This window comes from Fonsecaea monophora, assembly GCF_001642475.1.
Source record: "Fonsecaea monophora strain CBS 269.37 chromosome Unknown Scaff1, whole genome shotgun sequence".
Lineage (NCBI taxonomy): Eukaryota > Fungi > Ascomycota > Eurotiomycetes > Chaetothyriales > Herpotrichiellaceae > Fonsecaea > Fonsecaea monophora.
In genome coordinates this window covers 178842-202351 of record NW_019173932.1, presented here as the reverse complement: position 1 = coordinate 202351, position 23510 = coordinate 178842, and the positions used below count along the sequence as shown (strand labels likewise).

Sequence of the window (23510 nt, the reverse complement as noted above, 5' to 3'; positions counted from 1 at the left end):
CGGGATCCAGGGTCACAGCGATTTAGAGAATTTTTCTAGCTCAGATGGTTTGTGGAATTGCCGGATGATTTTTCCTGATCAAAGTCTTTGACAAAAATGACTTGAGACTCACTTTTGATATTTGCGCCAAAAGAGGTTAGTGGCCTTGGCGTACACGTGATCAATATCCGGCGAAGCATTGGGCCGGGAAATGCAGGCATCGAAGGGGCCGCAGGACACCGTCACTGCTCGTCCATTCCATCTACACTTGATATCTGGCTGCAGTTTTGTGTCAGACGGGAGATTAGCCGGCCTCGCCAAGATTTCCGTGCCTCTGGGCCTCGTTTCAACCGAAGGCGGCTTGGTCAAACATGCAAAGTCCCAGATCCGGTGGCTGCCACCGCACGGCCCGCCTTCTCCGTCGACCAGAAAACGGCAAATTACTTGCCTCGGTAGGGTACCCCGCGGAATTTCTGGTGGTCATTTGGCTCCAAAGGTGTGGTTAGAACCATGTCTAGGCAGGCACGGAGCTTGAGGGCTTTACTAATTTGTCCTGTGCATCGGCTATAATGCGTGCCCCGTCCCAGACCTGGTTGAAGTGACATCTTTCAAATCCTCCAACCACCGAACAGACCATCAGAATGAGGCAGTATCGCGACAACCAGCCAGACCCAGGAGAAACATCTGCAACTCCGCAGCGACCGCCCCTTTTCGTCGCCCAGTTACCACCTAGCAGCCATGGCCGAAGGAAGATCCAGAGGGTGCTGATTGCAAACAGAGGCGAAATTGCATGTCGGATCATTACGACATGCAGGAAACTCGATCTAACCTCGATCGCCATCTATGCAGAGGAAGACTCATCTTCACGCCATGTGGCTGAGGCAGATGAAGCAGTCAATCTGGGAAGCATCAATCAAGCCGGCGGAAACCCGTTCTTAAACGTCCAACTTCTGGTAGAGGTTGCTCGATCAAGGGGCGCTGATGCCATACATCCGGGCTATGGCTATCTCAGCGAGAACAAAGATTTCGCGGATGCTGTACGTCAAGCGGGGTTGATCTTTATTGGACCAAGCTCTCAGGCCATGTCGACGCTAGGTGACAAGCGGAACTCGAAGGACTACTTGAGGGAACATGCGCCAAGTGTCCCGCTGATTCCAGGATTCACCGGGTCGAGTCAGAATGTCGAGGAGTTGGAATCTGCAGCAGAAAATGTAGGGTTTCCGGTGATGCTGAAAGCGTCTGCGGGAGGCGGAGGTCGTGGGATGCGGATTGTTCGAGAGCGCTCGCAACTTGCGGGCGAGCTTGCTCGCGCTCAATCCGAGGCCCAACGCTCTTTTGGGTCCAGCGATTGTATTTTGGAGAAATACATTGAAGCGGCCAAACATGTCGAAGTCCAAATTATTGGCGATAGCCATGGCAAAGTCCTCTCATTGTGGGAGAGAGAGTGCTCTGTTCAGCGACGACACCAGAAGATTATCGAGGAGACACCTTCGCCCTTTTTGACTCAGGAACAGCGGCAGAAAATGTGCGCAGTGGCTGTTCAGATCGGCGAGCTCATTGGCTACGAGGGTGCTGGAACTGTCGAGTTCGTCGTGGACGCCAGGGACGGGAGTTTCTATTTCCTCGAAGTTAACACACGCCTGCAGGTCGAGCATCCCATCACAGAAGAAGTCACAGGCCTCGACATTGTCTCATTGCAATTGTTTGTGGCTGCTGGCGGATCACTCGCTAGTCTCGCCATCCTACGGAACATTCCACAAAAAGGCCATGCCATCGAGTGTCGTCTCTGCGCCGAAGACCCAAGCGGCGACTTTATGCCACAGAATGGCACCATTCAATTGTGGCGCGAATCAGACCAGTATCAAACGTCAAGAGATGTACGATACGAGACGTCCGTACAAACTGGATCCAGTATATCCATCTACTTTGATTCGATGATTGCAAAAATTGTCGTGTGGGCACCAACGAGGTCACTGGCCATCTCGAAAATGGTCAAGGTTCTCGCAAATACCGTATGCGCAGGAGTGAAAACCAACCAACTTTTCCTTCAGTCCTGCCTCGTGCACGACAGCTTTCACGATCCGGCATATACGACCTCGCTGATTCCGACGCATTTGCAAAGTCTGCTGAAGAATCCCTACACCGACTCTGCGCAGGACATGATATCCATGCTTTCGCTTGTCCCGGGCCTCGTGCTGAGAGATGGAGCATCTCCATCCGGTGATGCCAGGCCTTTCAAGCATGTCACTCGCGGGTTTCGGAATCAACACTTTGATCCCGTCAATCGCAGCACCAGTATAATTGTTCCTTCCGAGCCGTCATCCGCTCAGGCACCGATTCTGTTAGTTTGGGGGTCCCAGTCTCGGGGCGAAGGCCACTCGAAGTACCAGGTCACGTTAGTCCCCATTCCCACGGGTGCAGACGACAGTGTTTCGGAGACTGGAAGCCGCAACAACACAGAGGCCTACCAGATATCTCGGCAATATCACGCCATCAGCCACAAGCTGCGGGATCCATCGCTCGCCAAAGCTCCGCAGTACACGGTGGAATTTACCCAGTGGAAAGACATACAAGATCTTAGTGGCGACAATGGATGGAGAAAAGCCTCAGTGGCCGTCTCTATCAACCAGTCCGTCATCCACGCCCACATCGCGACAGACACACCGTCCAACCCCGCGTCGTCTACCAGCTCCTATCAGACTGTCCTGTGCCACTTCCGCGGGCTGGGGACTTGGGTCGAATACAAATGCTACAGCGTGCTCAACTACATGGAGAGTCAGCGACAAGGCGGGGCTGGCGGGGCCTCGGCGTTGTCGAATTCGAAGGTGATCAAATCTCCCATGCCGTGCAAGGTCCTCTCGGTGCTCAAGGCCAACGGGGATCAGGTGAAGGCGGGTGAGGTCGTCATGGTGATTGAGAGCATGAAGATGGAGACGAACATTTCCATCAACGTGGACGGCAAGTTCATGACGGGCGTCAAGAATGGGGATGCCGTCAACGACGGGGCTGTGCTGTGCTGGGTTGAATAGAGTGAGTAAGTGGTAGATTTGCCAGGTATACGCATAGACAGACGGGTTTATGTCGTTCATTTGCACAAGTACCGGGTTGTCGGTAATAAATAACGTACCATACGGCAGCTCGCAGGCTACGTCGAGCGGATGGGATATACTTGTACTTGAATAGGAACACTCTCATTCATTCGTTCCTCTTCTCTGCAGAGGCCTGGAGATTGATTGCCTAGCTATCATCCAACCTACCGACCTGTCCCTAACTAACCAGTCTTAACATATATACCTACTCAACAGGTAACCTCACCCCACGTCTCGTTGTAATACGAGTGGGCAGAGAGGCGGGCATCAGCCAATCAAACAATCTACCTCGGTATATACATGGTACTTTGGTAGTTGGGTAGTATTTAGTCACTAGACAGTGCATTATACCCCCCCTGCCTTGTACCTCGAACCTCGAACCTCGATCTGGATTGTGATTCGCCTCGAATTATGCCTGCACCTTGAATCATACGTTCACTTACTGACCTCATTGCGCATTCGTACGAGTACACAAAGACCATTCTGAGGCATTGAAACACGGCCCGTCCACGGCCAAGACCCATCGGAACTGAATCCGCGTTTCCCGCCCCTCAAGCACACAAGTCGAGAGTTCAAGGAGCGGGAAATCTGCTTCAAAGGTATATCGACCAGTCCGTGAGGACGGACGGGATGAACAGGAGGCGAAGAGTACACGGGAGATTATCATTTGAGTCCCTCTGATGAGTATGTAGGTACTGCGTAGACTCAATAATGCGAGAATCATTTGGCCATGTTCCGCACGTGACTGAATTGCCCACCCTCGGTTCACCTTATGCTTCCAGAGCCTCCCCTAAGGTTCACAGAAGTTTTGATGTTTCTCACTCGCAACATCAACTACCCATACACATACTATACATGTCAATCGGGATCGACCCCCAGACCTGGGAACCTTTACTCGGACAACCGGTAAAGCTTGACCTTTAACGACCTCATCAGGCCTCATGTGGATTACAGTGCGAGGGTTGACCTGTTAACCATGTAGCACCAATTTTAGCCACCCATAGGCTCACGGGACAGCTAAGCGCTGTGCTTGACGTCCAAACTTCGAGTCTGCCCAGGGAAGGCGATATCCTGCTTTTGAAATGAACCATGTTCGTATATACACACAACTGATGCCGATATCTGTAATGTGTGGCCTTTTGGTGACGCCCAAATTCTTGGTTCATCTAGGCGGCAGCTTTCGACAAGAGTTCACACCTCCATCCTCCGTGTATCGTTCGTCCTCGGCTTCAAGTGTTGATTCTTATAGGATCTACGACGCACGCACACCATTTCCGGCACTATACTCAAGTGTACAATAAATCACACTGGAATAGCAATCAGGGGCTTTTGGAACGGAAACTTACGCAAACAGTCCCCTCGACGTTTACTAGTGATCTGGAGGTCCTTGCCACCGAGTCACGCTTTGATCAAACTAACCCATTCTCTAGTGTGCTTCTCGTTGCCATTGTGGCCGCATATCTCCCCCAAATGGCCCGCATCGTACGCCATGGTCCTACCCAGGGTATATCTCCATACTTTGTGCTCTTCGATGCCATCTACAGTAGCATTCAGTTTGCGCACGCACTCTTGTTTGCACCTTATGCATATCCTACGACCGAGGAACCCGTTCTGTCGCTCGTGGGTGATGGAAAGTTGACAGGTCTCGGAGCCTTGGGTGGTATCTAGGGTTGCTGCAAGTAGCTCCTCCATGGGCATGCTCAATAACGCTGTACGTTCAGTCTCCTCCGACTATTTCCTTGAATCACATAGTCACGAGGATGCAGGACGACCTTATTCGTCTCCTACCCCTCCAGCAGTACACCGGCTAGCATCTCTAACAACAAGGCTAGCACTGCCATCGCTGCCATCGCTTTCACCCATGCCGCCTTGTTCCTATTCCCAGCTATGCTCATCGCTCTTCCCGAACCGTCCCCGCGAGAGATAGGTACCGCAATCTTCATCGGCTTTACCCTGATCGTCCATACATGGGTCGCCCTAGTTTTCGTCCTGTGGCAGTTCTATCCGCAGTACCTCGAAATGAGGCGCATGTCGGGCGCGCCAGGCGCACTGAGCGTTGTCTTTCTCGCCCTTCAGGCTGTGGTTATTATAGCTATTGCGCTGAGATGGCTGCTGAGGCTGGGGGGACCGACGGGGGGGGGATCAGTTGGTGCTACTCGGTGCGTATCTCGTCACACGCTACCGAGGCAGAAGACATGATCTAGAGGCTGAAGCAGCACCTTTACTGGGGTTGAACAGTGCCGCATAATCACGAGAACGAAAGTAGTTTGGAAAAGCGGCTGACGGTATTTGAAGCCTCAAACGAATCGAGGGAGTACATACATCAAGATGCTATTAGAACAGGACTACGAGTAACTCGGTATTATTACCTCCGTACAAGTTTTTCCGCTGCGGAATGATATGTACAGTATTAAGTTGACGTTCTAGCTGCAAAGGCAAGTCTAGCCGATCGCAAGGGCCGAGGTGCCCGCGCGGACCTCCCCTTTTGCCCCCTCCCCCAACAACAGAGCCGTGGTATGTTAAATTGTTCCCGGCTGGGGGTGGCCCGCCCGTGCAGAATCGCAACTACCTAGGAAACTACCTAGGAACTGCCTAGGGACTGGGCACTCTTTTGGGTGGCTTGCCTCGTCTGTCCATGCAAAAGAGTAATAAATGGGTTGGATTTCTTTCTCGGCGTTGAATCGGTTATTTTTCAAAAGTGAAACTTTGAAATATAATATATACTTGTAACAAATCTGGGGTTTATTCTAATACCCCAAGTTACTTGTACAGTTGTACTTGTAGAGCTACATACTTCCCTGTCACATTCACGTCACGTCGCGCCGCACCACACCACACCACACCACACCACACTACGGGACGCAACGCCAGAAAAGGGAGGAGAGGAACAAAAGCTTGTAAGAGAAGAAAGTCAGTGGTTTGTTTTACACAAGGACAAGGGGACAGCCACAGCTACAGCGTGACAGAAGAGGTCACGAGATTAGGGAGAAAAGAACCCTTCCCCCAACTCTTGACTCTTGACCTCTCTGATCCGTTTTGTTGGAAATTGTGGAAAACTTCCGAGTGGGAACAATTTTGTTACTTTTTGTGATTGAATATCTTTTATCAGCGGTCACAATGGCTCCCTCGGTCTCTTCAGCACCGTACGCAGACCCTCCGTGGCTCTCGCGCGACGTCAGCCCCTACTACACCGCGAGCCATCGACGGCTCCAGGCCGAGGTGCGCGAATACGTCGACACGCACATCACCCCGTTCTGCGAGGACTGGGAGCGACAGGGCTCCGTGCCCAGCGAGGTCATCCTCAACCACGCCCGCTTGGGGTACATGGCCGTCTCGATCTACCCTCTGGCAGTCGCCCAGATCAAGGCCGTCGGCCAGAGACTGCCCGGAGACATCGACCCGGAAGAGTGGGACGGGTTCCACGACCTGATCGTGATTGACGAGATTGCCAGGTGTGGCTACCTGGGAGTCATCTGGGCGTTGAGTTGCGGCAACTCCATCGGCGCGCCACCGCTCATAAATTTCGGGAGCGAGGAGCAGAAGATGAGATTCCTCCCCGACGTGATATTGGGTCGATCGCGATTTTGTCTTGGTGTCACCGAGCCGGATGGTCAGTTTTCTCTCCCTCCTCTCCGATTTAGTCGTCATTCTTTCTAACTCACCACAGCCGGGTCGGACGTCGCGGGCCTCACAACGACGGCTGAGCGTCGTGGAGATGTGTACATCGTAAACGGCGCCAAAAAATGGATCACCAATGCCATCTTTGCCGACTACTGCACCGCCGCGGTACGCACAGGGGGACCAGGCCGCGGGGGAGTATCGGCGCTCATCATCCCGCTCAAATCCCCCGGTGTGACATGCAGCAAGATCGAAAACTCGGGAGTCAACGCCAGTGGCTCCACCTATATCGAATTTGACGAGGTCGAAGTCCCGGTGGCAAACCTCATAGGCGCAGAAAACCGTGGCTTTGATATCATCATGTCCAACTTCAACCACGAAAGGCTCTGGCTCGCATGTACGTCCCTTCGCATGGCACGCGTCTCCATCGAAGACGCCTATGCTCATGCACTCAGGAGACATACTTTCGGCAAGCCCTTGATTGCGAACCAAGTGATCGCGGCCAAGTTTGCGGACTTTGGCCGTGATGTCGAGCCAACACATGCATACATGGAGTCAATTGTGTACCTGACGGAGCATGAGAGAAAGAGGGCGACCCAAAATCGCCAGGGAGCTACGTCTCGGGAAGACCTCAATCTCGGAGGAATGATTGCCATTCTCAAGACCAGCGCCGGGCGGGTGTTAGAACGTGTCAACCGGGACGCACAGCAAATCCTGGGCGGAGCAGGCTATTCAAGGACTGGAAAGGGTGCCAGAATCGAGCAGATCAGTCGAGATGTCCGGGTCATGGTGGTGGGCGGAGGCAGCGATGAGATTTTGAGCGACCTTGCAGTCAAGCTGGAGACAAAGGAGTTGCAAAGGTTGACTCGCTCGTCGAGCAAATTGTGACCAAGATGTAAAGTAACTCTGGATAGTGGCGGGCCTTGTCGGCGGATGAAAAGAAGTGTTAAATTAAAATCGTCAATAGAGCCGTTCTCTGCGCATCCACGGACATCAAAAAGCAGCCGGCGGTCCATTGGAAAAGGTTGGCCGCGCAAATCCTTGCAAGCTGTTGTCTCCCATGGCTTCTGCCAAAATCCCGCCCATGTCTTCTCCCAGCATACGAGCGTACGTGGCAGGTAGAACACCGCTTGTGTTATACTGGTCTCCTGGAAGATTCGTGCTGCCTGAAGCCAAGGACTCAGTGATATTTGTCCGCAGGTGTCCGGTTCCTGGCAAAAGATCTGCCAGTGTAGACCTTGTCTCGCCAGGGCGGATGTTGTGGGGCAACCAGGCGTAGTCGAGGAGCTGCCACAGCATATTTCCAAGTGGCACGGTCATTTTCTGTGCCAGGCTCGTAGGGTTTATGAGAACCCTGGCAACTTCGGGATCCAACTTGAATGAGCGGAGAAGGGTACCCTTGAACTTTGAATCAGTACACATTCTTCAACTTGTTTACCATTTGACACTGTCCTCGCATAGCGGGATAACATGTAAGACAACCAACGCCTGTAGGTGGCCATCACTTACCATGTGGCCCACATGTCCCCACCGTACTGGTTCACGTTGTAGGAAGCTCAGAGCTGATTGAAGCTGTTTCCGCGAGGCCTGTGCGACTTCTGCGTCTTCACTCTTCTCGTATATGCTGTGGATCACCCCAGCCGCCATTGCACAATAACCATAGAAGCTGGGATGGCTGAGCGGGCCGTACGTTTCCAGATCGATCAGTAGCTCGAGGAGATTTGTGGCGTGTCTTCGGCATCTTTGTAGTGCCTCTTGCACGAAACTTAGAGGTACGGGTGCCGTATATGCCTGGAAGAAGCGGTATAAGATGAATGGATGGTTGAGAAGACAATTGTTGAGGTGGTAGAGGGCGTGGGAGTAGATAATGTGGCTGACATGTGATGGTGAGGTAGACTCGCTGAATGAAGGGTGTCGATTGAGCACCTCGGAAATGGTACTGAAAGCACATGGCGAGTGGCTTTCGTAGTACAATAAAATGCTTTGTACCTCATAATACTTGGAGCGCGGATCCCAGAGAACATGAGTCGTATTCAAAGTGCGCTTCAGGCTAAAGCGTATGAAGCGGCCTAGTGCCGATGCCATGATTATAGTCATAGCGAACGGATCCAGGTTTTGGTGGTTGGCGCCTGACGGATTTTCGACCACCGAGGTCAAAGTTGGCACCGGGCCCCCGTCGAGCCCATCCCTGAAAAAGCTCTCGTGACAGGGTAGACGAACAGTGCAGTCTTCATCGAGAAGCGAAGGGGGCCGGTTGGGCCCAACCGACATCAGGATATCGAGAAGATAGACCGACCAGAATATTCGTCGCCGTTCTTCCTGTTCGTGTATAGGGAGCTGTGGATCGGGCTCTTCATTGAGTCGCAGGGCATGTGCGAACCGACACGACAGAGCCAGCTTCACCCAGCCTATCTTTGGGCGTCCGGCTTTGCACGATCTTGTGTCAATCCTTGCATGCCTCGCATCAACCGTCTCACCAAACTCACCTGCGAAGTCCACAACCGCCAATATCGCCAGAGCCACCACCATCAAAGGCTCCAAACTCTCGGCATCGGAAAATGAGTGTTCGAAAATTTGCCCGAATGATGATTGTGCATATGCATCGATAGCTTCACTACGACGATGCCGATAGAACTCATGGTCGGAGAAGCGGCAGGCAGCAGCAGCAAAGGCATAGAGTAAATACTCGGGCAATGATCCGGATTCATAATCATGGCGAAACATCTCTTCGTGGAAAAAGGCATAGGGTTGGTTGTGACAGCGATCAAAGTAGACTTGAACCAGAGATCGAAAGATTACCGGATCGGGAAGAAAGGTGAAGTCGCTATTCGTCCGCGCAATGTCGTCGACTGCAGGGGGTTGATCCACGGGTTGATTGACTGCCGTTGGTGGGGACACCGAAGCGAATAGGTTGAATGCATTGTCCGCGTCCAGAAAGCTCAGCCGAGACTCCAGCAAAGCGACTCTTGCAGCAAGACTTGCGTTCTGTGCGGCTGTACCTGAAGAGGATAGAGCTCGGCCCGTGTCCGTGAGTCGTTCGGGCGAAACATCTTCGTCGCCATCCCACGTACAGCGCTGATTGAGCCGGGCACAGAAGGCGCACACTGGCTTTTCCCCTGAGCAGCGCGTCTTCTTCCTGTCAACCATTGTGAGCTCGTAGTGGTGGATACGCAGATACCACATCGCACCCATTGTCTGGAGATCGTGGCTTTGTATTCATGGACCGACTTACCTCCTACAATTGAGACACGCCTGGCGTGCTCGTTTGGCCTCGCGTCTGTCATCCATGAAGGCTGATCGTAATGGAGAGCTCAAAGACTTGCCTTTGTGAAGTCATGTCATTGCTAGAAATCCGCCTTGGCTGGAGATGTTGCTACCACTTCGGGCATAGTAGCGGGGATGCGCACGCCACGGCATTTGACGGCTACCGACAAGTGGCACAAGGCTTGGCGCAAAAACCTCTATACAGACTAGTGCACACAGGGCAAGAAATTCATGTTCATATAATAAAAGTCCGAAAATGCTTCACAAAATGAATTGTCTGATATGATTTCAGAACAACTTACAACTTATCAAAGTTCTAACCCCTTGTGGTGTAGTTGGATATCACGTTCGGCTGTAATGGATTTTCATATAACCGAAAGGTCGCTGGCTCGACTCCGGCCGAGGGGACTTATCATTCTTTTTTTTTTCTTGCGAGTTTCGTTGGTTTTTGTGTTTCTGAGAAGCATTACTCGGTATGCATGTGACTGTGGTAGATTTTGTCGTGTGATGGAGCGCAAGCCAAGCCTTGTAATGACGCCAATGCCACCCCCAACTCGACATGTTTCGCACCTAATGTTGCGGTGTCAAGGCGTGTGTTTGACACTGTTATCTGTCTGACAAGCAAAAGATCCTACGTTAACCACGGGAGACTGTAGCGACAGGTGAGGAAATCTATCTGCCAGACTCTAGTGATATTTCATGTACAAGTACAGCTCGTCGAACTTCACTTCGCTCACTTTTCCACCTTTTCCTCATTCTCATCACCATGTCTTATCATATTCTTGCCAAAGCCCGATGGCCTGCACTCCCTTGCACTGGCGGTGTCTGCACGACTTCTAAACACATTGCAAGCACATCGCGAGTATCCCGAGGATCGATTACTCCATCATCCAGCAAGTAGGCGCTTGTCCGATACGCACTGCTGTCCCTCTGGACTTCCTGCTGCAGTCGCTGCACTCTAGCTTCCACTTCCTCGGGCTTGAGGACCACTCCTTTGCTCCGGGCGCTATTAGCTTCAATCTGAGCCATCACCCCAGACAGCTGCTCTGGTCCCATTACACTGCACCGTCCAGTTGGCCAGGTGAAGAGAAAGCGTGGTTTATATGACCTTCCACACATGGCATAGTTGCCTGCGCCATATGATGCCCCTAAGATAATGGAGATGTGTGGCACTTTTGAACAACTGACCGCGGATACAAATTGCGCCCCCTTCTTGATGATGCCTGCATGCTCAGCCTTGGAGCCCACCATAAAACCCGTCACGTTGTGAAGGAAGGCAATCGGGATGTTTTGTTGATTGCACAGGCGGATGAACTGCGTGCCTTTGGATGCTTCGTCGGGATTGATGATGGGTGTCTGGTTTGCAATTATTCCAACACGCATTCCTATTTCATTTCAGTCCTTGTTTGACATCGAGGATCACCGCCAGAACTTACCCATGATATATGCCCACCCTGTCAACAGATTCCGACCATACTCAGGCTTGAATACCGCCAGACGTGACTCGTCAATCAACCGAAGAACCACCTCTTTCATGTCGAAAGGCTTTCGCACGTCGGGATTGACAATGGAAAATATGTCATCGATGGGATAACGCGGCGCAAGCGGTGGACGCATAGGCTGCGCTGGTCGACTCGGAGCCGATAACGTACTGACCCATTCTCGAGCCTTGCGAACCGCGTCAAACTCGTCAAAGGCAATTTGATCCGCAAGGCCGGTGACAGTCCCGTGAACTCGAGCCCCTCCCAGCTCTTCCGCAACGATACTTTCGCCGGTAGCCATTTTGACGAGAGGAGGACCTGCGAGAAAGACTTGTGCTTGATTCTCAACGAAAATAGTATAATCTGACAGCCCAGGATGATAGGCGCCACCTGCCGTGGAGGAGCCAAAGACAATTGCACAAGAGGCCTGTCCATTCTGGGTTCGCACGGCGAGATCACGGAAAATCTGTCCCCCCTTGTGGAACACTCGAAACTGCTGCGGAAGAAAGACTCCTGCCGACTGCACGAGGGCGACGATCGGCAAGTCATTCTCGTTGGCGATTTCCGTCACTCTGTTTTGTTTGATCACTGTCAGCTCGTTCCATGCGCCACCACTTTGTGTTGCAATGTGCGCGAGAACGAGGCAGATGCGGCCGCTGATACTTCCAATACCAGCCAGGAGGCTGGCACAAGGGCTGGAATCCTTCAAGTCGAAGCCCGTAAAAGAGCCCAGTTCGAGAAAAGACGAATCGGGGTCTAGAAGCAGCGATATCCTGTCTCTTGCCAATAGTTGTCCCCTTTCCTCATGCTTGTCGATAGATTGGGAGGTGCCTTCGGATGTTGTCCTCAATAGATTCCTGGAGAACTCGTCTATCACCGGTTTCCATGCCTCTCGATTCGACCTATACGGTTCTCTGGTCACATCGAGAAGCGACTCAACCACGGGGAAAGACTCAGCGTGCGACATGGCTTTGGAATGGATCTTAGGTAGAGGGGAGCGGACCTGGAGACGAGACTCATGGAACCAGCTTCGGGGTTTGATGTGATATGAGAGTCCGCCATAACCACCGGCCAATCCCTGGACATGTACCGTGCATGGTTGGGCCGAGGCTGCCCCGGTTCGACGGTGTTGCGGAGCCCAAATGCAACCCTTGCGAGGCGGCCCGCCAGAGCGGAACGGGTTCCACATCTGCCACAGTCGCAAGAGAGATCGAGACATGTTTGTCCGGATGGTGACTATGCCCAAGTATCACGGTCCCGATGTTCGCTGCCAGTGTCCGGCCAGATGACACTAATATATCAGGTCTCCAGCAATATCCACCAGGGTGATTACCTAGACTCCCAGAATGCCCCTACACCTAGAAGCATAATGGCAAGTATTGATCCTGCAAGTCACTCAACAGCACCATCAACAACGATGGCGTCTGCACCTTCTTTTGTTACAGGCCCTCAAAGGCCACCCTTGTTGGAAGAGACTTTGGGGGAACTCATGTATCGACAGGCTGCTCGATATGGCGAACACACAGCAGCCGTCTTCTCCTGGCAACGCCACAGGCTCTCGTACAACGATCTTGTAAGGCGAAGCGAAGCAATTGCAAAGTCGATGTTGGCTAGAGGGTTGAGGCATGGAGACAACATTGCGATCATGGCCGGAAATTGCTATCAGTACATCGAGACATTCCTTGCTGCTGCGCGGATAGGCTGCCCTTTCATTGTCCTGAACAACACTTATACTCCGAAGGAGCTGGTCTCTGCTCTGAGTGTAACATGCAAGTTCCCTTCTTCGCTCTCTCTAACGCTGGTCTAACTCGAATTGCAGCATGCAAACTTCTTTTCATCGCTGCAAAGATCCGACTGAAAGATCTGTCTGCGCACATTGAAGCTGTGGTCAAGGAACTGGGAAGCGTACCCTGTGTTTCTCTGGCGGCGGACAACAACGCGACACACAAGAGTTTAGGGTTGTGTCCCTATTCGTCTTTTGTCTCTGAAGGGCGGATCGTCGACCAGGTGACACTGACGCGAGCTGAGAGCCGTGTCCGGTGTCATGATGTCTTGAACCTCCAATTCACTTCTGGTATGTCACGGTCCTATGCAGGCTTCGAAAGTCCAGACTGACCAAGGTAGGAACCACTGGCGCGCCAAAAGCAGCCATGCTGACTCACAGGTAATCAGACCCGTTGCCAGTTGAGCAATGGACCGTGCTAACATACTCAGGAACCTGATCAACAATGGCCGCTTCGTCGGAATGAAGATGCAGTTGACCCCATCCGACATCGTTTGTTGTCCGCCTCCTCTGTTTCACTGTTTTGGTCTTGTGATGGGCTTCCTGGGGGCGTTCACTCATGGGAGCAGCATTGTGTTCCCCTGCGACCAGTTTGATCCCGACTCCGTCCTTGACGCACTGAACGAAGAGAAATGCACTGCGCTGCTCGGGGTACCAACCATGTTCATTGCGGAGATTGAAGCCAACAAAGCAAAGAGATACAAGATCTCGTCCGTCAAGACAGGACTTGTTGCAGGGTCATCGGTTTCACCGGCGCTGGTGAAGCAATTAGACCCAGAGTTTGGTATCAAAGGGGTGCTCATCGCGTATGGAATGACTGAGACGAGTCCCGTGACGTTCATGACCTCGCTTGATGACACGGAAGAAAGACGAACCAAGACTGTTGGGAGCGTGCTACCACATACAATGGGCAAGATTGTCGACCGCGCTGGAAACATAGTCCCACGTGGAGTGCGAGGAGAGCTCTGTGTAAGTGGCTATGCTTTGCAGAGGGGGTACTTCAACAATCCAGCAAAGACAGATGAAGTGATGAAAAGGGATGAAAATGGTGTCCTGTGGATGTACACTGGTGATGAATGTGTCATCGACGAACACGGGTACTGTTCTGTAACTGGGCGGATCAAGGATATCATTATTCGCGGTAAGTCACCACGACCGAGCTCCCATTTGTACCTTTCTACGCATTGAGATCTCGCGTACTCACGACTGACCTATGAGCGTACAAATAGGTGGCGAAAACATCTTCCCGAGCGAGATTGAAAGTTGCCTGGCCGAGCATCCCTCGATAGCCGAGGCCAGCTGCGTCGCCATCAAGGACGCCAGGTACGGCGAAGTTGTCGGCGCGTTCCTGCGGGCACATCCACGACCCGGCTGTCTCGATCTCGACCTCAAGGAAGGAAACAGAACGCGGCTGATGAGGCCGGGTTGGAAGGAAGTCAACAACTGGGTGCGCAAGTCGTTGGGGAGCCATAAAGCGCCCAAGTACGTGTTCTGGATTGGCGATGAAGGTGTGGGTGATGAGTTTCCCAAGACCGGCAGCGGGAAGATCATGAAGCACATTCTCCGGGACGTCGGGGAGAGGCTTGTGCAGATGGGCAAAGGGGGGGATGAGAAGCTGGACTCGGTGAGAGCGAAGCTGTGAGTGTTGCTGCAAAGCATCAAAACTGGACACTGCATAGAGTCTATAGACTGGTAGGCCGGTAGACCATAATATATAGTTCGTCTCGTATACATCCTCTGCGGATATAAGAACAACGGCTGCCATCTACTATCCCTCTGGCCATGGGTTGCGGGCTAGCCTCTCGGACACTCATCAATCCATGTCCAATCTCCAATCTCCCGTCCCTGACTTATGTTCTACACACCTGCAGAGCCTGCCATATCAATACAAGCATACATATACGGCTCTCAACCTCAACCTCAACCATCAAAATCAACACCAACTGTGCAGATATTATGCACCATTTGCAAGACTTGTACAAGGTGGCTGAACGACTGGAATACCACGAAAGAGGCGACCGAGATACGGTGGTGCAGGTGTAGGTAGGTACCCATGGAAGGTATATCGGAAGAGGACCGTGAGGACCGACGGATGCGACACCTACAGATACAAGTCTACCAGTACAAGTACCTTCAAGTATACTCGGGGGTATTTACCTACCTCTATACATCCCTCCTCCTTTTACAGATTCCTATACAAGTACAGGCCCAGACCCGGACGGTACAGTACCTAGCTAGTACTACAATGATGACTTGCAACAATTCTCGTCACGCAGTAGTCCCCTGGTGCCGGCAGCAGGGCCACACTGGCACACTGGCACAAAGGTTGCTGTAGGTAATAATGGACCTCGGTACATTTCCCTTCCCTCTCACAGTTCCCCCCCGACCTGGGACCTGGGACCTAGGACCTGGGACCTGCACGGCCTAGCACGGCTCGACGGCTCGACCCCGTACCAGACAGAGGGCACGGGATCGAGACCGGGCCCACCTCCCCATCTCTCCCTCTCACAACCGGGTCTCCACTTTTCCTTCGCGGCCGGGGAGCCAGCACTCCAAGTCTGCGCAGAGGGGAGAAAAGCGGCTTTCGAGTTTGCCGGACGTAGGGTGTTTTGGTCCTTGGGGGCCCGGGCGGCGGAAATAATGGAGAGCGCACGCAGGCGCGCGGGGGAAGAGAAATGTGAGGATCAGAACGAGAATTTGAACTCGAACTCGGACTTCCGAGGCTTAATTGCTGGGGGGGGGGGGCAAGTACACGCAAACGAACCGCATAGATTTGATTTCTCCCTCTGGTCTCTCAACTCACTCACGAGAATGGATTATTGATTGATTTGTAAATCACTCTCACTCCCTCCCTTCCTTACCATACTTTTTTCGCACTTCCGGCCTCCTGTCATTAAGCTATTCTAGTGATACCTAGGTAACAAACAACAAAACCCGGACGGAAAGTGACGCGGGCGGCTGGATCACCCTAGTACCTACCTCGTACACACATACTAACATACATACATTGTACCTAGAGTACGTTGCTTGTTGCAAAAACCAAGCTACTTCGAATATATTATAGCCTTCTCGAGATGGAGGCTTGTGTCTGCGCATAACATTTCTCACGGTGGAAATACGTGTGCAGGCATCATGGCTCGAGGTGTGTCGAATACGAGGACGAATGGCGTCCGCATCGTCGAGGTCGGACCCCGCGACGGTCTGCAGAATGTCAAGACGGCGATCCCGACCGCCACGAAGCTGGAGCTCATCGCTCGTCTACGCGCTACGGGTCTGGATACAATAGAGATCACGTCCGTGGTCTCACCGCGCGCCATCCCGCAATTGGCCGACTGTCGACAAGTGCTCGCGGACCAAACCATCAAGACATTGCTACTCGACGGCAACCTTCGACTGCCGGTGTTGATCCCCAACCTGAAGGGTCTGCAGATTGCCATGGAAAACTCGGTGCGGGAGGTGGCGGTCTTTGTGAGTGCCACCGAGGGATTCAGCAAAGCCAACATCAACGCGACTGTCGAAGAGGGTTTGTCAAGGGCGAGGCAAGTGGCAGAGAAAGCTACCGCTGCAGGTCTGGCGGTCAGAGGATATATTTCGTGCATCTTTGCGGACCCCTTTGACGGCCCTACTCCGCAGGCCGCTGTCCTGAAAGTCGTGCGGGCCTTGTTGGATATGGGATGCTACGAAGTCAGCCTGGGCGATACACTGGGCGTTGGCACAGCGGCCGACGTCGAAAGCCTGCTCCTGTATCTCCAGAACAACGGCATTCCACTGTCACAGCTTGCGGGGCATTTTCACGACACCTATGGCCAGGCCGTCAGCAACGTCTGGCAGGCTTATCAGTGTGGTCTCCGTGTCTTCGATAGCAGTGTCGGCGGATTGGGCGGCTGCCCCTTTGCGCCTGGGGCAAAGGGCAATGCTGCGACGGAAGACCTGGTGTATTTGTTCCAGCAGGCCGGAGTTGAGACTGGGGTGGACCTTTCGAAGCTAATGGAAGTCGGGAGCTGGATCTCTGAGCAATTGAAGAAACCAAACGAGAGCCGCGCCGGAGTCGCTTTGCTGGCTAAACGAGCCCTCCTTCAGTCCAGAGGTACGACGCAACAAAAGAGCCAAACCTCCCCAGCATACACCTGGACGTTGGTCAATGAGACGGAGAGCATCAGGCTGTACCGATCAGGAGTCAACCTCAAAGTGGTTCTCAATCAGCCAAAGAAGGGCAATGCTCTGACCACTCCCATGATTAACGATCTGACGGACGTTTTCCGTCGGGCACGGGAAGATCGCACAACCTCTCGAATAGTCTTGACTGCCGAAGGAAAATACTTTTGTGCAGGGATGGACCTTGGAAAAGGGACTTCGCCGGTTGCGCAATCAAGCGAAGTCAGCGATGCACAATACGAGCGTCTCACACAGCTCTTTGAAGCAATTGACAACGCCCCTCAAGTGACGATAGCCGGTATCAACGGGTCGGCATTTGGTGGTGGAGTTGGACTCGCCTTTGCGTGCGACGTTAGGATCGCAGTCAAATCTGCCACATTCACTCTGAGCGAAGCCAAACTAGGATTGTGTCCAGCGACCATCTCGAAATATGTGGTCAGAGAATGGGGGCTCGCTTTCACCAGAGAGGCCATGCTCTCTGCGCGTCCAATCCCGATGGATGAGCTGCGGTCCCTAGCCGTGATCGCGAAGATTGTCGACGACCCCACACAGCTTCAGACAGAGTTGGATCGATACCTCGCTCGCTTAAAGGTGGCTGGTCCGGAAGCGTCTACCATGTGCAAAGAATTGGTCAGACTGGGCTGGCTCCATTCCGGAAGCGCAGAGCAAGCCAAGGGGATCAAGCAACTATTTGACAAGATGATGCGCCCCGATGGTGAAGCAGCCATTGGATTGAAAGCGTTTCAAGCCACCAAGAAGCCGTTGGACTGGGATGAGATTACCATGACGCGGTCAGCGGCCGCTCCAAAGGCCAAGTTATAGATTGAGCATCACGAGTTTAAGTGTAACATTGAAAAGAATATGCGCCTACCGCAGCTGTAGAAGGTGAAAAAGGAATGGCGGAGTTGAAATTACGGACGCTCTGCCGTATCTGCTACGGTGAATTATCCAAGACTTGTCCGCATCTCCCCACGAATCATTTCGACCATCATTGGTATTCGTAATAGCGCCTCTGGGTGCCTCTGGGTGCCTAACACCCCAACAACCCACTTCGGCATAGTCTTGTTTTTGTTGCAGTTGTGTGACCTTTGGGTGCACGCACCTCCGATGTCAACTTGCATATGGACATGTGAAAGAAGAAAATACTTACAGAACCCTTTCCCTCTCATCAGCTCATGCTCATGTGGGCTTGTCACCACAACGGACCTCAAGACTCCGCTCCCCAACTGCTCAGGTCTCCTCATTCTATCTCCCCTTGGCTGAGGCTGACATTTTTCTCCTTACCATCATGACTGAATTATAATACTTCATCTCTCCATTTTTGCATTGACATTAGCACAATCACTTGAGCTGAACTACTACCTATTGTCGCTCTCATTTAGTGTTCTTTGTCTGTGCCACTTTCTTCCAAAGCATCAATCCTCCTGGTCATCATGGAGATGCCTCAAGTCTACCGACCTATTCCTCGACGAGCATTCGAGCTCACACCTGCTTCGACGGACTCCTCACACCCTCCGTCTCCGGCTGAAGCTACAAACCCCGAGTTGCTTCTGACGCAAAAGCCTGATCTCCCCCCGAGTCGCACACGATCAATTCTCAACTTGACATCTTCGACTCTGCTTGGGATTTACTCTCCTCTCACCTCAGAGGGTAACCGGGATGAAACATCTACACCTTGGGGTACCGGAGCACAGACACCCAGCAAAAGGCCGAGCATAGATGACTACACCTATGAATCGACGGGGGGTCCAGTGACTTGGAACGGAGAGGCCACAAAACCCCGGCTCAAAGTAAAGAGAAAAGGCTTCCGTGGCTATCTAGTACCTCTGTTCTTGCAGACCTTGCTATTATTTGGATGCGGGATTGGCTATGGGACACTAATCACCCACCTCCACAAGACTCAACAGATCACGCCAGTCCCGGTGCCTGACATCGACCGGAGCTCTCTGTATTATCAGGTCTCTTGGGGCATCTTTGGCATTTTGCTCGGGAATGCCCTTCCCCTAGTCGATTCCTTCTGGGAGAGATTTGTATCGTCTGAATCAAAGTCACTAAAGAGCACGGCGCTCGAGCCTGAAGCTGCCAATTCTTCCACGTCGACCGATAGTGGATTGGGTCCATTATGGTACTCTACCGTTCGCAGCATGGGAGCGTTTGTTGGTATTGCATTTGCAGTGGTGAGCCATCCTATACTATCTCCCACCATCAAACAGTATGTACTGACTGTGTCAGCGCCGGATTCCCTGGCAATCCACGCTGCAAGTTGCTTTGACTCTGGCTCTGGCGAATCCTGTGCTGTGGTATATCATTGACCGATCTCTACCTGGCTTCGCCTTTTCAGCAGCTGTAAGCACCATCGGCACTTTGGTTATGTTGGTGGTGGACCCCGATTTCGTGCCAGTTCCAGCAATTCATCAGCCAATGGCGTCTGAACAGTTTGGTGTCTATACCTGGTTGGCGAGCATTCTGTTTTGCACCAGCCTTTGCTTTGGTGCGATTGGAAGGAGGCTACGATTGTGATCAATGACGACTGATCAACTCTACTTTTCTATTTCGAGAGAAAACCTAGAATATATAATGCCCTTCAAAAGCCTCGATTGACACCCGTCCATTCGGGATTCTCAAGGTATGACTTGTAGAGATTGTTCGGCCATGAAGCTGCAGGGGCCTTGGCTGGATTCTGAATAGCTTGGTGAACGACGGCGTCCCCCAAGATCTTCTCGATCTCCAAACGTGGAAGTTTGATCTCCAGAGTTTCCGCAAAGGCCACTGCGTCCAGGGCCGCCCGAGTTGCGGGACGAAAATCCATCAAGACACCCAACCTCACCAGCCTAGCCAATGGTGTGATGCGTTCTGCTATGCCTGGTGAAGTATGTAGAGCGATCGCCGTCCAGACCTCGTGCACCTCTGCTTCGGATTTCATCTGCTTGCGCAGGAAGTCCGCGGCAGCATCGGCGCCCTCGACCTCGAATCTTTGTGGGCCATTGTGCGCCTCGGCGGTACCAATATCATGACATATGCATGCCACGAACAAGAGATCACTGTCTGCCCATTCACTCTTCTCCCGCTGAGCCAACCAATTCGCCAACAAGTAGACCCGCAACGAGTGATGCACGATCGTCAGCGGCAGGGCAGCGGACGTCACCAGGTCGAACGCAGCGGCGCAAAGGGGGGATGCGGGTACAAAGGCTTGCAACGATTGTGATCCCTTCGCTGCACTGTTATCAGAGGAATGCGACTGTGAGAGGGTTGTTTCAGGTGTCACACCTAGCGAGGGCTCTGCGCCGGGCGCTGCGGAACGGCCGCACATTGGCTGGTTTGAAGGAGAAGAGTGGTGCGAGGGTGCACGAACTTGACAGTCGGAATGTTGCGTGTTGACGTAGCTGGTGTTTACAACAGACGCCTTTGGCACCACTAGATGTTTATTGTCAATATGCAAAATACCTGATGGATGGTGCACAACAATCAGGTTTTTCCATGGGTTATCCGGTGAGCCCGCCCCAGGTGTTCGTGGACCATCATGCGCTCCATGATCTTGGTGTGCAGTTAGTCAGACCAGATGACCACTGAACGCGCCTGTGCGAGACATGAATGGTCAGGCGCGACGCGGTTGGGGGGAACGAGGGAGGTCTCAAACATGGGCTTGCTGATGCTTGGGTTCCCCCTGATTAAATCATGATGGGCGTATGATAGGCGTCGGGAGGACGGGCACTGGCGCCGAACTAATAGTGAAGCGGTAAGGTGCGTGGGCCACTAGACCTGCTTCAGGTGACGAATGTTGGCTCCAAATATAAAAAAAATGTGCCAAGCGAAGGGGGCCGCTATCAACAAGAGAGGAATGAATCCATGGTGCGAACACCCTGCGCTTTTTTGGCCCTGTTTGCGACGCCCTCACGCATACCTGACTATCGTACCCCTCTGACAAGAGACCGAACTCTCCCTCCTGACATTATTTGATGCCCTTTTTACACTCCTTCGCCGTTCCCGCTCGAGAGCTGGCTCTTGTGCGACGATCAACTTGTCTTGCTGCCCAACCCGACCCGCTCCTTCATAGTCTCTTTTTTTTTGTGTTGATTGACTCGCAGCCCTGAACTTTTGAGAGGGGGGAATATCCCTCACCACTCACGCAACAACACGCAAGATGGTTTCTTTTCAATGCGAGGTCAGCACCATGCGCAGCGGATCGTCACCCTTTGCGGTTTCTAACCATCCCGTCTCTAGGCCTGTGGCGACGTCCTGACCAAGAAGAAACTCGATCCGCACCGCAATCAATGCCGGGGCGCCGTATTTACCTGTATCGATTGCATGACGACTTTTCAAGGCACGAGCTACAGAGCACATACAGTATGTGAAACGCACAGGCACACTCTTCTTCAAACAGGGGAATCCTTTCTACATACACCGCGCCCGACTACGCAGAGCATCTTTTGACACTGACCGGGTTTGCCCCAAATAGTCATGTATCACCGAAGATCAGAAATACCAGGGCGCTTTATATCGCGAGAAGCCTTCCAAGGCCGCGAAACGAAAGTCCGTATCCATTGTCGAGCCAGAGAACGAAAAGGCTCTGGTCCCCCGTCCAGCATACGTTGAAGACGACTTCGATATAGATGCGCCTCCACACGTTCCCACTCCTCCTCCCGCCGTGCCGGACTCAAATCGTGACAGTGTCTTTGATTATATGGTCGACGAAGGCAGTCAAATAGGCACACCTCAGATTAGCTTCACAAAGGATAAGGAGGAAATGTCGATGAAGCAGACCGCTCCGTCAATTTTCTCCGGCAGTCGGCCATCCAGCCAAAATGGGTATCACAACGCAGAGGAGGAGGAGCGACATAGCAAGGAGTACGAAGAAAACGGCTATACTTGGGGTGCAGCACCAGTCAAACCCCGAGGTGGGTTAGACATGAACAACAGCACACTGTCACTCGAATTCATGACTCCGGCAGCGAAGGAGACGAAATCCAAGTTAGACAAAAAGGAAAGACCACGCGTGCATAGCCGGACGAACAGCGGCAGTGAAAAGAAGCGGAAGCGCGCCACGGATGATCAAATCCACGAGCTGGAAGGGGACACCCTGATGGCCGATGCAGTAAAGGTGGACACACCAGTGATTGTGCACTCTGGACTCACGGGTGGGTTGAATCGAATGATGTCCCAAGATGAGTCGTACCCATTCCGACGATCTCCTGATCCCAACGACAAACGCGTGGTAGTCCAGAAAGAGCGCACGACTCGCCGAAGTTTGAAACCAGAAGACCCCACATCTCCGTTAAAACGTACTCGACACACCAAGGAGGATTCGAACGGCCTTGGCATCTCGATCAAAGGTCGAGCAGTTCGAGCGCTTTCAATGGTGGGCGGAGCACTTCTTCCTAGCCAGGTCGAGAGCCAAATGGCCAACACCAAAACGCGGAGGAGAGCCAGCTCGTCGGACCAGGGGAACAGTCTCTCCCGAATCCGCGACGGCGAGAAGCGAGAGAGAAAAAAGCACAAGGTCCATCGACACAATGGTACTGCATCCGCCAATATTCGACATGAACACCGCTCGCGCCGCCGATATAGTGACGAATCGCCTTCGCGATCGCCAGGCGAAGGCACGACACGTAAACTCAAAGCCATCGAGTACCACAAACACGACGAGTCTGGCTCTGACACGGACTCGGATCCCATGCACCAGCATAGCAACGGTGCAGGCAGACGCAAAAGCACAAATGGTGCAATGGTCGTGTTCGGCGCAGAAGAAAAGACGAAACGTGCTTGCCGCAGTTTCCTCGCCAATGCACCAGGACTCGACTCAGACAAAGGATATTCCATTCACAAGATGCTCAAGCGATGGCATAAGCATAACGATGTCCGAAGCAACACTTCGAAGATGGAAGAGGAGCAGGACTTATGGCGGGCGTTGAGAATAAAGCGGAATGAGAAGGGCGAGTATGTGGTGTTTTTCTGAGCGAAATGCAGCACTCTTCTTTCTTGGATGTCTTTCTATTTGAAGGGGTTCCATGATGTATTAATGGGCTGGGTGCTTGCTATTGTACTCTCCTCCTGGGTTATCTTCAAGGTCCCATTCCGAAAATGTGAGGGAGACTGATTTAATAATGACAGTACTCGGTACCAAGTGGCATAGCAGAGAAGGCG

The 23510-nt window shown here is 52.6% G+C and overlaps 9 protein-coding genes across 9 annotated transcripts; 6 read left to right on the top strand and 3 right to left on the bottom strand.

The window, feature by feature from the left end:
- Nucleotides 1-620: 620 nt before the first annotated feature.
- AYO21_00068 (hypothetical protein) lies at nucleotides 621-3008 on the top strand (the record flags this gene model as incomplete). The annotated part of the gene is made up of 1 exon (XM_022650060.1): nucleotides 621-3008. The coding sequence occupies one exon, from the start codon at nucleotides 621-623 to the stop codon at nucleotides 3006-3008; it is 2388 nt and encodes a 795-aa protein (XP_022517386.1).
- A 3177-nt stretch (nucleotides 3009-6185) lies between these two features.
- On the top strand, nucleotides 6186-7574 carry AYO21_00067 (hypothetical protein; the record flags this gene model as incomplete). The annotated part of the gene is made up of 2 exons (XM_022650059.1): nucleotides 6186-6678; nucleotides 6736-7574. 2 exons carry the CDS (start codon nucleotides 6186-6188, stop codon nucleotides 7572-7574), a joined length of 1332 nt encoding a protein of 443 aa, XP_022517385.1.
- A 105-nt stretch (nucleotides 7575-7679) lies between these two features.
- Nucleotides 7680-9833, bottom strand: AYO21_00066 (hypothetical protein; the record flags this gene model as incomplete). The annotated part of the gene is made up of 2 exons (XM_022650058.1): nucleotides 7680-8090; nucleotides 8196-9833. The coding sequence occupies 2 exons, from the start codon at nucleotides 9831-9833 to the stop codon at nucleotides 7680-7682; spliced, it is 2049 nt and encodes a 682-aa protein (XP_022517384.1).
- Nucleotides 9834-10724: 891 nt separating this feature from the next.
- On the bottom strand, nucleotides 10725-12650 carry AYO21_00065 (hypothetical protein; the record flags this gene model as incomplete). The annotated part of the gene is made up of 2 exons (XM_022650057.1): nucleotides 10725-11335; nucleotides 11387-12650. The coding sequence occupies 2 exons, from the start codon at nucleotides 12648-12650 to the stop codon at nucleotides 10725-10727; spliced, it is 1875 nt and encodes a 624-aa protein (XP_022517383.1).
- Nucleotides 12651-12848: 198 nt separating this feature from the next.
- AYO21_00064 (hypothetical protein) lies at nucleotides 12849-14856 on the top strand (the record flags this gene model as incomplete). Its single annotated transcript, XM_022650056.1, has 5 exons — nucleotides 12849-13191; nucleotides 13251-13505; nucleotides 13556-13595; nucleotides 13646-14355; nucleotides 14444-14856. The coding sequence occupies 5 exons, from the start codon at nucleotides 12849-12851 to the stop codon at nucleotides 14854-14856; spliced, it is 1761 nt and encodes a 586-aa protein (XP_022517382.1).
- Nucleotides 14857-16346: 1490 nt separating this feature from the next.
- Nucleotides 16347-18191, top strand: AYO21_00063 (hypothetical protein; the record flags this gene model as incomplete). The annotated part of the gene is made up of 1 exon (XM_022650055.1): nucleotides 16347-18191. One exon carries the CDS (start codon nucleotides 16347-16349, stop codon nucleotides 18189-18191), a length of 1845 nt encoding a protein of 614 aa, XP_022517381.1.
- A 611-nt stretch (nucleotides 18192-18802) lies between these two features.
- Nucleotides 18803-19889, top strand: AYO21_00062 (hypothetical protein; the record flags this gene model as incomplete). The annotated part of the gene is made up of 2 exons (XM_022650054.1): nucleotides 18803-19546; nucleotides 19602-19889. 2 exons carry the CDS (start codon nucleotides 18803-18805, stop codon nucleotides 19887-19889), a joined length of 1032 nt encoding a protein of 343 aa, XP_022517380.1.
- Nucleotides 19890-19953: 64 nt separating this feature from the next.
- Nucleotides 19954-20679, bottom strand: AYO21_00061 (hypothetical protein; the record flags this gene model as incomplete). The annotated part of the gene is made up of 1 exon (XM_022650053.1): nucleotides 19954-20679. One exon carries the CDS (start codon nucleotides 20677-20679, stop codon nucleotides 19954-19956), a length of 726 nt encoding a protein of 241 aa, XP_022517379.1.
- Nucleotides 20680-21510: 831 nt separating this feature from the next.
- Nucleotides 21511-23322, top strand: AYO21_00060 (hypothetical protein; the record flags this gene model as incomplete). Its single annotated transcript, XM_022650052.1, has 3 exons — nucleotides 21511-21531; nucleotides 21591-21713; nucleotides 21847-23322. The coding sequence occupies 3 exons, from the start codon at nucleotides 21511-21513 to the stop codon at nucleotides 23320-23322; spliced, it is 1620 nt and encodes a 539-aa protein (XP_022517378.1).
- Between the last annotated feature and the right edge of the window lie 188 nt (nucleotides 23323-23510).